Raw genomic sequence first — 10,766 nt, 5'->3', positions numbered from 1 at the left:
GGGGGCCCGGGCCCCCCTGCCTCTGAACCCCCAGGCCCAGGGGTGAGTGAGAGACTGACTGGCAGTGACCCTCCCCGCCCCTCCCCCACAGAGCGCAACTCCATGTGGGCATCTCTGAGCAGCCCCAACATCATGGTGGTGGAGCCTGACTTCTCCAGCCTCGAGCAGCTTTTCTCCTTACCTGAAGTCAAGCCTAAGGAACGAGCAGCAGCTGCCCCGGCTAGGAAGGAGCCCAAAGAGGTGGGACGGGGGAGGGGCTCAGACCAGGTTGCCCACCATGGTACCTCCGGGTACCAGCCCACTGGGTGGGGGTGTTTTCCAGATCACTTTTCTTGACTCCAAGAAGAGCTTGAACCTCAACATCTTCCTGAAGCAGTTTAAATGGTGAGTGATGGAGACCTCTTGGAGGTGGCCCTGTCACAGGGCCCTCCAGCAGAGCTACCTCTGCAGGCTGCTGCCTTCACCTGAGCTCTCACCTGGGGTTCAGCAGTACCCTCTGCAGGCTGCCTCTGGGAGGTGCACGTTCCATCCCAGGGCAAGAGACAGTGGGGTACTAGCCACAGACTTCCCCAGCTAGCGACCCTCGAGACCACCCACCAAGGCCAGATAGGTAGAAGACAAACCAGGGTGAGGACCTAGAACCGGACTCCCAGCCCCCAAGTCCTTCCCTGATGCAGATGTCAGGCACTCACTCCTGCCAGGATGCTCGCTGGGTGCCCCTGAGCCATCCCCCCATCTCCTGAGCAGCCCCTGGGAGGGGGAGGGGAGAGGGTTCTCTGGCAGACAGGAAGAGTGTCACTCAGCCCTGACCTTCATTTACTGTGTGGCCCTGGGCAGATGGCCAGCCTTCTCTGTGTCCCACTGGTGCTGGCCCTGCCCCCTCATGGCTGTGTGAGGATACCCTGCCTGGAAAGGCCCAGCAGAGGCCAGGTGGGGCAACACACGCTCACCCTCCTCCGCCCCCAACCCCCTCCCTCCAGCCCCAATGAGGAGGTCGCTGGTATGATCCGGGCTGGAGACACCACCAAGTTTGATGTGGAGGTTCTCAAACAGCTCCTCAAGCTCCTTCCGGAGAAGCATGAGGTAAGCCAGGGCCCACTCTGCAGCCAGCCAGAGGAGATGGGGCTGGGCCTGCCTGGGGACTCCCAGCCAGGGGACAGAGAAGGGGAGGGGGCCCAGCTGTGCCCCTGCCCTGAGCTGGGGCGCTGTGCCCAGATGCGAGTGGGCAGTGGAGTGGGTAGGCAGCGGCGAGCAGTCCAGGAGGCTTCCCGAGGGAGGCGGGAGCTGGCGTGCGGCGGGTCCCACACGTGGGCCTCCTCCCGGCAGATTGAAAACCTGCGGGCGTTCACAGATGAGCAAGCCAAGCTGGCCAGCACCGACCAGTTCTACCTCCTCCTGCTGGGCATTCCCTGGTGAGCACCGGCAACCCTCGGGCCCGGAGCCCGGCTGCAGGGAAGGGGCAGAGCAGGGCAAAGGTGGGGAGCTGGGCCCAGACGGGGAGGAGAGAGTGCTGGTTCCAAACAGCACTCCCGCCCCACACGGCAGGGCTGGGTCTTCATGAGAAGGCTTCCCCGAGTTCCCCCAGCCTCCCTGGCTGCAGGGGATTTGGGTCTACCTCTAGGCCTCTTCCCAGCCCCCACCTTAGTCCCATGAATTTGACTCTGGAGGTGGACCCAGGAATGTGCAAGCAGGACAGGGACAGGCCATGGGCTCCCTCCCGCCTAGCCCACCAAAACCAGAGCTCTGTGCTGGGTGGCCCCTTGGGGCCTCGTGTCCACAGAGTGGGGCAGGTGTGGAGCCTCTGGGCCCTGACCTCCAGCCTGCTGTTCTCAGCCACCAGCTGCGGGTCGAGTGCATGCTGCTGTGTGAAGGCACATCCGTCATGCTAGACATGGTGCAGCCCAAGGTCCAGCTGGTCCTCGCCGCCTGTGACAGTGAGTGTGGCTGCAGAAGCCCAGGGCGTGGGTGCAGGAGCCACAGGTGCTGGTGGGGCCGCTGCTGCCACCAAGCTCATGACATCCACCAAGAGCACTTGAGGGTGCTGACCTTCACCACCACTAACCACATGCAGGCACACACGTGTGCATGCACAGTCCCATTCTCATGCCTATGCAGACACCCACGCACATGCATGCCCGTGTGCTGCACACTCGTGCACACTCACATGTGCACATAGATACAGCACGCATAATCACACGCACCCACAGATGGACACACACCTGCACTCATGTGCACGTATGCACAGACACACGCTGCCAGACGTGCGTACATACATACAGATGCACTCACACCCTGTTCACACAGACACAGGTACACACGTGCACACACACTACTTTCTCACACTCTGAACGAGGCATCAGCAGGGACTTGCTGCAGCCATGGGGCAGGGGCAGGGGCAGGGGCACGGACGGGTCCCAACCACCGATGTGCAGCTCCCTTGCGTCAGGGGCACATGCAGTGGATGTCCACTCCCATCTCATCCACACGGCCGGGAGGGCCGACCTCCCTGCAGCCCCAAGGGTTAGCTGAGAACGGGCAGCCACAGGTTCCAGGAGGTTCCTCAGTGCCCCAGTGTTCTCACCACAGGATAGGCAGCAATTGTCTGTCCACTGGGTTGTGTAGGCCCAGTGGGTGCTGGTGTTGGGCACGCCCACTTCCAGCGCCCCGAGACTTAATGGTGGTACTGGGTTGTGTCCTTCCTGGGGCTGAGCTGAGCCTGGGGACAGGACCTGGGGGGATAGAGGGTGCAGGAATGCAGGTAAGCAGGACCAGGCCCTGTGGCAGGGTGTCTGGGGCTCTGGACCGCAGCGACCACCCTCAGCCCTGCCCACCCCCGCAGGCCTGCTCACCAGCCAGCAGCTGCCCATCTTCTGCCAGCTAATCCTTAGGATCGGGAACTTCCTCAACTATGTAAGTCAGGGGCTGGGCCCAGCCTGACTCATACTGTAGCCCCTGCCTGGTAGGCAGGGAGACTCACCCCCAGTCCCTCCCAGGGCAGCCACACAGGTGACGCCGATGGCTTCAAGATCAACACATTGCTGAAGCTCACGGAGACCAAGTCCCAGCAGAACCGTGTGACACTGCTACACCACGTGCTGGAGGTGGGTCCCCCAGGGGCAGCTGGACACAGCACTCTAAGTCCTCCCTGGCACCTCCAGGATGGAGTCCATGCCCACTGTTCCAGCCCCCCTGATCTCCCCATCCCAGACTCTGCTGTCCCTCCCCTGGACACCTGCCCCCACCCCCAGTTTGGTGTGGTGCATTCCCTAAGAAAAGCAAAAATGTTACAAAGTCATAGCCAGGCCTAAGGGAAGGATTCAGAGGTCCCAGGAGGCCCAAAGTGCTGAGGGTATTCTGGACCTTAATTGCTAAGGGTTAATGCTAGAGCACTGGCAGGGTGGGGCAGAGGGGGCGTCCCAAGGTCCAGGATGTGGCCAGAGTGCATCTCACTGGACACGTCTTGTTGCAGGAAGTGGAACAGAGCCACCCTGACCTCCTGCAGCTGCCCCAGGACCTGGAGAAGCCCTCCCAAGCAGCTGGGTAGGCAGCTCCTGCCAGCCCCACCCACCTCTGCAGCACCAGGGGCCCGGCCTCCCATCCCGGCCAGTAAGGTGGCCAGCCAGGGCTGGGTCTCATGGCTGCAGCACAACCCCAGTGCCCCCAATGGGACAGGCCTTCATGTCTGTCATATCCTGTCCCCGTGTGACTTAGACTAGGAAACTAAGGCCTACAGGGGCCAGGGGGTGACCTGGCGAAAGTCACCCCTGGAGCTGGTCTAACACAGCCTCTTCACAAGGTTGCCCTTCATGGCAGCCCATGAGCACAGGCATACCACCTGCATTGTGCAGACGAAACTGAAGCCCAGGGAAGCTGCATCACCCTCCTGTGTCACACAACCAGAGGAGGTGGCTATAGAGGGGCAGCCTGGGCCACCCGACTCCAGGGTCCATGCTCCCAGCGCAGGCCCCTCATGGGCTCTATGAGGGTCAGGCAAGGACGACAAGTAGCCTGTGAGGGCTCACTGTCCTACCACAACAGACCGAGGGCCTGCCGGAGCGAGAACTCCGTCCCATGCTGCACCCGGGCCTCAAAGTCCCAACGCGTTTCTGACAACCTGCAGTGCTTAAAGGGAGAGGCACCCTGTCCCTGGGGGGGTGGGCAAGGGGCCCCCACTGTCCCAGAGAGGCTGGGCATCAGCTGCCACCTGACCCTGCCCCACCCTCCGGTCATTTCAGGATCAACCTGGAGGTCATCCGCTCAGAGTCCAGCACCAACCTGAATAAGCTTCTGCAGACGGAGCAGAAGGTGTCTGGCTCGGTCCCCGAGGTGCAGGAGCAGTACAGCAGTCGCCTCCAGGCAAGCGAGTGGGGGCCCCTGAGGCTGGTGGAGGAGGCTGCCCGTGGACTCCAGAGGGGGGGATCTGAGCCCGGGACCTGCCAGGTAGAGAGAGGAGCAGGGCCCCCGAGGGAGGGGAGTTTCGCGTCGCTGTCTCCTGGCCCGAGGTGGTTCCTGCCGGGGAGGGCCCTCCGATCCTGGCAGTCCGGGCACAAACCTGAGCGCCCGCGCAGAAGCCCCGCCTGCCTCCCCAGTAGCCAGTGGTGCCCTCTGTGGGGCCCCCACAGGCCAGTGACCGTGCCCTGTGCTCCCAGGACCACATCGTAGCCTCTCGGGCACTGGACGAGCAGTTTGAAGCCATCAAGCAGAAGAAGTTGGCACTGGCTGAGTACCTGTGCGAGGACGCCCAGCAGCTCTCCCTGGAGGACACCTTCAGCACCATGAAGACCTTCCGGGACCTCTTCATCAATGCCCTGAAGGTGGGTCAGGCCCAGGAACGGCAGGGCCCCTCCAAGGCCAGAGTGGGGTCCCATGGCCTCCCTCGCTGTCCTCAGGCGGGGCTTGGTGCCGAGAGCTGTGGGTGGTCCAGCCGTCATCCCTAAGCCCTGTCCTTCTGTGGCTCAGGGAGGGGACATGCCACCCACGCCGGGTCCCAGGCTGGTGCAGCCGAGGAGGGTTGGAGGGTTGGGTGACACACCATGTCTGCCTGTGCAGGAGAACAAGGACCGGAAGCAGCAGGCGGCAAGGGCGGAGAGGAGGAAGCAACAGCTGGCGGAGGAGGAGGCGCGGAGGCCACGGGGCGCGGACGGGAAGCCTGGTGAGGCCACCCGGGCCTGGGGGGGCAGGGACTGGCCAAGTGGGGCCCCTTGTCTGCACTTCGGCCGCTCTCCCCCTTCCCCAAAGTCCTGTAGTGCCGCCCCTCCCTTCTCCTGGAGGCCATCTGGGTGGGCTCCAGGGTCCCACGAGCCCCCCTCTGAGGGTCTCGGGGCCCCTCAGTCAGGAAGGGTCCTGGGAAGCAGGAGGAGGTGTGTGTCATCGATGCCCTGCTGGCTGACATCAGGAAGGGCTTCCAGCTGCGGAAGACGGCCCGTGGCCGTGGGGACGCCGAAGGGGCCAGCAAGGCAGCCTCAATGGAACACCCGAGGGTCACAGAGCCCGGTGAGACCCTCACCCACCTCCTTGTCCCCTTTCCTGTTCCTCCCTGTGCCTTCCTAGCCTAGCACCGCCCATTCCTCCAGGAAGCGCCCCCTGACCTCAAGGGAAAGCCCTCTCCTCTCCCCCCACTGAACAGACGTGCCTGAGATAGGGGACAGCCGGGGGCAGGCAGGGGCAGCTCAGCCCTCTGCTTTCTCTGACGATGGTCAGAGTTTCTCTGCTGTAACAAAGGGCTCTTCCACTGGCATGAAAGTCGCCTGGACCGGCAGGAGAGACAGGGCCATGGGCCCCTTGACAGACGCTGCTGGGGCTCAGAGGGCACTAGAGGTGGCAGGAGATGCTGGTGGCAAGGCCTGGTGGGGGGGTCCCGTTCTCCTGGGGTGGCTGCACCAGGGTGCCAGGTACAGGGGTGGCTATGCCGCCCCCTTGGGGCCCAATGTCTCCTGCTCTCCCAGTCTGTGAACAGGCCCAGTCCTGCCCCGTGGGAGCCACACTTGGGGGCTCCTAAGACAGTGAGGTTCAAAGGAGTCAAACCAGCCCCAGGATCAGGAAGGCCTCCCAGGGAGGGGGCTCTGCGGGGCATCGGCAGGAGCTGAGGTGGAGGGAGGCCTCTACTTGGGATGGCTCGGAGCTGGGCCCCTGCCCTTCACTGACACAACTCTTCACCCACAGTGTCCGCCAGCGACCCTGCAGGAGCCCCCATGGGCAGCACTAGCTGCCCCACTCCAAAGCCCGGCCTTGCTGCTGCTGCGGTGGCCAGCAAGTCCCCGGCTTGGGACCTGGTAGATGCCGTGACCCCCGACCCACAGCCCACTGGAGAGCAGTTGGAGGAGGGTTGTCCCGCGCCACTGGAGAGGCGTTCCTCCTGGTACATCGATGCCAGTGAATTCTTCACTGCTGAGGACACCTGGAGCCCCCAGCCCTCCAAGGAGGCCTGGCCAGTGACTCTGGGAGATGCTCGAGCCCTGGAGCCCCTCAAGTTCTCCAGCATCAAGCCCCCTGAGACCAAAAGTTCAAGCCAAGATGCTGAGGACCCCAAAGCCTTGCAGGGCATCCACCTAGCCGAGGCAGACAGCACCAACGAGGGGCTGGGGGACGTGGCCGTCCATGGCCACAGTGCTCGCCTCCCTGCCACAGGCCCCAGTGGGGATGAGGACGAGGAGGACACAGCCCCAGAGTCCGCACTGGACACGTCCCTGGACAAGTCCTTCTCTGGGGACACAGTGACTGACTCCTCGGGGTCTGGCACCCTCCCCAGGGCCCGGGCCCGGGCCTCCAAGGGGACAGGCAAGCGAAGGAAGAAGCGCCTCCCAAGGAGCCAGGAAGGTAACTTGGGTGAGGATGGGGGTGAGCCGTGCAGGGCCGGGTGTCAAGCGTGTGGGTAAAGCCCGTCCGCCCCATGCCAGGTGCTGATCTTTCCCAGCCGTTCAACCAGTCCCTCCCTGCCCCACGGGTGCTACAAGCTGGGCCAGCCTCCAGGAGACAGGGAGACTTGGGGCACATCCTGCAGGAGAGGAGGCAGTCATGGGGGTAGCCACTGCCTGTCCCATGGCTCCCCTAACCCACTAATTCCTGCCTTCACGCCACCTGCAGCAGGGAGTGGGGGTGGGACGACTGCACCCCAGGCTGCTGCAGGGTGGGGGACTTGGCACCAGGCCCCTGGGCATGCAGCTGTGCTTTGGTTCAGCAGCCAAAGAATGACTGGGTGCTTTCAGGGGATTGGCGCAACGAGCCCCACCCTTGCCAGCCCCCTCCTGCTCTGAGTTCACAGCTGCTCGGGTGTGATAAGCAGTTGAGTGCGTTTCTTTTATTTGAAAGCAGAGGTTGCCCCTGATTCTGACGATAGTAAAACAAAAAGACTGTGTGTGATCCAGTAAGGTATGTATGCAGCTGGCGCTCTCTGTGGACTAATGGTGGCAGCAGGGCCCCTTCTGGACACTAACCCCGGCTTCCCTCCAGCCCACCTGGGTGCTCCTGCCTCCTGCGGCCATCGATGGTGGTCTCGTTCCCTGTCCCCTCCCTCTCCAGGGCACGTGGGCAGCCTGACCTCCTTGCTTACCTGGTATCTCCTCTGCTGGGACAAGAGGCAACCTCAGAGCTAGCCTCCGGCCAGACAGGCCTTAAGGGCGGGGCAGACAGGGCCAAGCTGGGTTCCTGTCAGGGAGCAGTGGTCCAGGGCCCCTGAGGGCATGTGCTGGGGTGTTTGGGGGTGGCTTAGCCCCTGGCCCAGCAGGGCAAGCTGAGGTTGCTCCTGTCCCTCCTGTCTCTCAGCCCTAACTGCAGTCTTGCTAACCCTGTGGTTTTACTGACCCCTGGCTCCCTGGAGGGACACCTTCAGTCTGAGTCTGTTGACAGGGTTGGGCCTCTGGGGCACACCCCAGCCCTCCTCTGGCCCCAGTGCTGGCCAAGCATGTCCCCAGGGAGACTGAGGAGACAGAGACAAGCAGGCTGAAACCCTCCCCTCCCTCGAGGCCAGGTTCTGGAGGCAGTGAGTGTGTCTGTTTAGACACAGGCTGCTCCCCGTGTGTGCAGCAGCAGGTCTTCTGGAACCTCCACGGGGGGCAGGACAGCCAGAGTCATTGTTGTGGCCAGAGCAGCTAACAGATACAAGCAGACAGAACAGCCTGGGGTTCTTGCCACATGCCCTGCCTGTGCCAGGTGGGGAAGATCCTCTGCAGAGAGCTGCCCCGGCCTGATCGCAAGCTCAGGCTATGGGTCCTCTGGCGCCTCCAGCCTTGCGCAGGGCGGGCCAGCATCCAGCTCGTACCACAGATGTGCTGACCGCTGGGCCCAGGGCTTAGGGTCAAGAATGCAGGGATGAGGTCTGCTGCTGCCCATTAGAGGCAAGACCAGTAGTGACACCAGAAGGATGTACTTCCTTGTACAGTCAGTCCTCACTATCGGGGCACAGCCTTCACTCCTGGTTCCAGCGTCTGCATCCTGGGGTTGTTTTCCCAGCTTAGCTCTCTGGAGTGAAACATCAGCACATATTTTTTAGAAAGTCACTGGCATTTCCCTCAGAGGCTGGAATTTGGACTTGCAGCCCTGGCGCCAGGGATGGGAGACAGTTGGACGTGCAGTCCATGGGCTCCGGGGGCCAGCAGCCACTAGTGGCCACTGTCCAGTGAGAGATTGGTGTGCCTGGTGATGGGTCTGTGCTCCACACGGGGTTGCCCCACGGCCTGCTGCATGAGCTTGACTGCCGCCCTGCTCAGGGTCCTGCCATCCCGGTGCTGAGGACTGGAAGAAGGAATTCTACCCTGTCATCCCAGCTTTTTATTTGGAAAAACTTCAACCCAACGTGAAATTCGCAAGGAGACCAGGATGAACACTACCTTCTCCCCCAAATTGCAAAAGTTTGCAAAACATACCAAAAGTGCTAACGTTTTGCTACATTGCCCCCTCTTACCTAGAAATTGTGACACTTTGCCCCTAAATTCATCCCCAGGTACCACCTGAGAGTAAGGCTGTCTTCACACAGCCACTGGGCAGTGGGCACACCAGGGGCGTTTCATGTCCATGCGACACTGTTTTATGATGCGTGGTCCCCGTGCAAGAGCCCAGTTGTCCCAGTGGTACCTTTTGTTGTTACTGCTTTGGTTTCATGGGAACAAGATCCTATCCAGAATCCCATGCTGTGTTTGGTCATTACATCTCTTCAGTCTCCTCTTATCTAGAACATTCCAGCCTCTTTTTGTCTTGTAAGATGTTGACGTATTGGAAGACACCTCTCTCGGTTCATCTGGCTGCTTCCCCCCGAGTAGGTCCAGCTGAGCTGGGGGCAGGCCGTTCCCTCCCCACAGCATCAAGAGTGGGGCCTGGGGGCCTGTTCATCCTGTGGTTTGTGACGTTAGCCCTGATCATGTGGTTAAGGGGGTGATTTCCACAGACTTTCCCACTGTATGAGTCCTGTTTGCTTTGTCATTAGTAAGGAGCCTGTGGTGGTCCCAGGGGACAAAGTACCCTCTTCTCAGCCCATGCAGTCAGCACCAGTTGGACAGTGACGTCCTGTGTCCCCTCCTACGGGCTTTCCTCCTCCCTTTCTAAACTGCCTTGAGGATGCAGTGACCTGTCACTACCGTGCACCTTGATGGGGACCTATGGCTCCCATGTCCCTGACTGACGGCCCCTCCTCTGAACACCTCCTTGCTTTGGCCCCACCCACTGCTCCCAGCTCAGCCGACTTGCTGCCCCAGCCTTGGGCCTGGCTGCTTCTCCCGGCTCCTGCAGCCGGGAAGGGCACCGAAATCCCTTTTCAGTGACTCACAGTCCATTTCTGCTAAACTCATTTTCCTGCCCCATCGTTCAAGTGGTGGTTCTCAAGCCTGAGCCTGCCCCAGTCCCACTGAGGAGCTGGGGACACCACTGGGCACTGGGATGGCGGTGGCGTGGGGCACTTTGGGGAATGGCTGCAGGAGCAAGGGCCCCTGGACCAGAGAACACAGAGGGTGTTGGGGGCAGGGGACCTGCAGAGCCCACTGGGGAAGCTGTCCAGATGACAGGAGACACCGGGGCTAGGACCTTGTGCCCTCAGCACCCAGCTGGAGAAAGAGCTGGCAGGATGGGATCCTGGCAAAAGGACCCAGTGGGGAAGCAGCTGAGGGAGCTCTGGGTAGTGACAATGGGGACCGGTGAGTGTAGACAGAGTGCAGTGAGGGTCTGAGGCACAGGGAAGTAGGCCACAAAGGAAACAGGCTTGGGCACCCAGCCTGGACAGGAGCCAGCTTGGCAGGGTCATCCCGGCACCTTCTACCTGGATGAGTTTTGCTGCCCCAGAAAAAGAGCCTGGGGTCAGAACAGACCCAGGATTCACAGCACAGTCCACTGGGCAGTAGTGATGGGGGATGCAGGGACCGGGGGAGCCAGAAGCGGGCACCCTGGTGCTGTCCCCAGCAAGGCTGCTCCTAACACTGTCATTTCCTCTCCTTCCCCACAGGCCTCAGGCCCAAGCCCAAAGCCAAGTGAGAGACCTCGGGCCGGCCTTGGCACAGCAGCGGCCGCTGGACGTGCTGCTGAGCAAGGTTCTTCTGGCTGAGAGTCACAGCCTGGGACTGGGCTCTGGGAAACCAAAACTCCATGCCTTACCCAGCTAGGGTCCTTCTGGAGCCTTCTTGGGGCCTTCCAGCCGGGACCATGACAGGCGCCAGTGCCCAGCCTGGCCTGGCGCCTTCCTGGACCACCTGCACACACCCAGCCTCTCATGATCTGCTTTCTAACGTGACGCCTGACGCACACCCACATGCACTATGGCACCCATGGCCTGCAGGGGGCGGGGC

At 61.9% G+C, this 10,766-nt stretch overlaps 1 protein-coding gene across 1 annotated transcript in view; it reads left to right on the top strand.

The window, feature by feature from the left end:
• Positions 1–10,565, top strand: part of INF2 (inverted formin, FH2 and WH2 domain containing) — a 16,850-nt gene extending 6,285 nt beyond the window's left edge. Inside the window, exons 8-21 of the mRNA XM_008580008.1 lie at positions 92–240; positions 323–384; positions 981–1,083; positions 1,327–1,412; positions 1,834–1,934; positions 2,840–2,910; positions 2,994–3,101; positions 3,470–3,540; positions 4,236–4,356; positions 4,650–4,814; positions 5,050–5,152; positions 5,332–5,493; positions 6,163–6,816; positions 10,427–10,565. Coding sequence (XP_008578230.1) covers positions 92–240; positions 323–384; positions 981–1,083; positions 1,327–1,412; positions 1,834–1,934; positions 2,840–2,910; positions 2,994–3,101; positions 3,470–3,540; positions 4,236–4,356; positions 4,650–4,814; positions 5,050–5,152; positions 5,332–5,493; positions 6,163–6,816; positions 10,427–10,455 — 1,985 coding nt within the window. The 3' untranslated portion in view covers positions 10,456–10,565. The remainder of the gene's footprint in view (positions 1–91; positions 241–322; positions 385–980; positions 1,084–1,326; positions 1,413–1,833; positions 1,935–2,839; positions 2,911–2,993; positions 3,102–3,469; positions 3,541–4,235; positions 4,357–4,649; positions 4,815–5,049; positions 5,153–5,331; positions 5,494–6,162; positions 6,817–10,426) is intronic.
• The last annotated feature ends 201 nt before the right edge of the window (positions 10,566–10,766 follow it).

The sequence above is a fragment of the Galeopterus variegatus genome, unplaced genomic scaffold, assembly GCF_000696425.1.
Source record: "Galeopterus variegatus unplaced genomic scaffold, G_variegatus-3.0.2 Scaffold2001, whole genome shotgun sequence".
Lineage (NCBI taxonomy): Eukaryota > Metazoa > Chordata > Mammalia > Dermoptera > Cynocephalidae > Galeopterus > Galeopterus variegatus.
The sequence above is the reverse complement of the archived record's forward strand: the minus strand, read 5'-3'. Positions and strand labels throughout refer to the sequence as shown.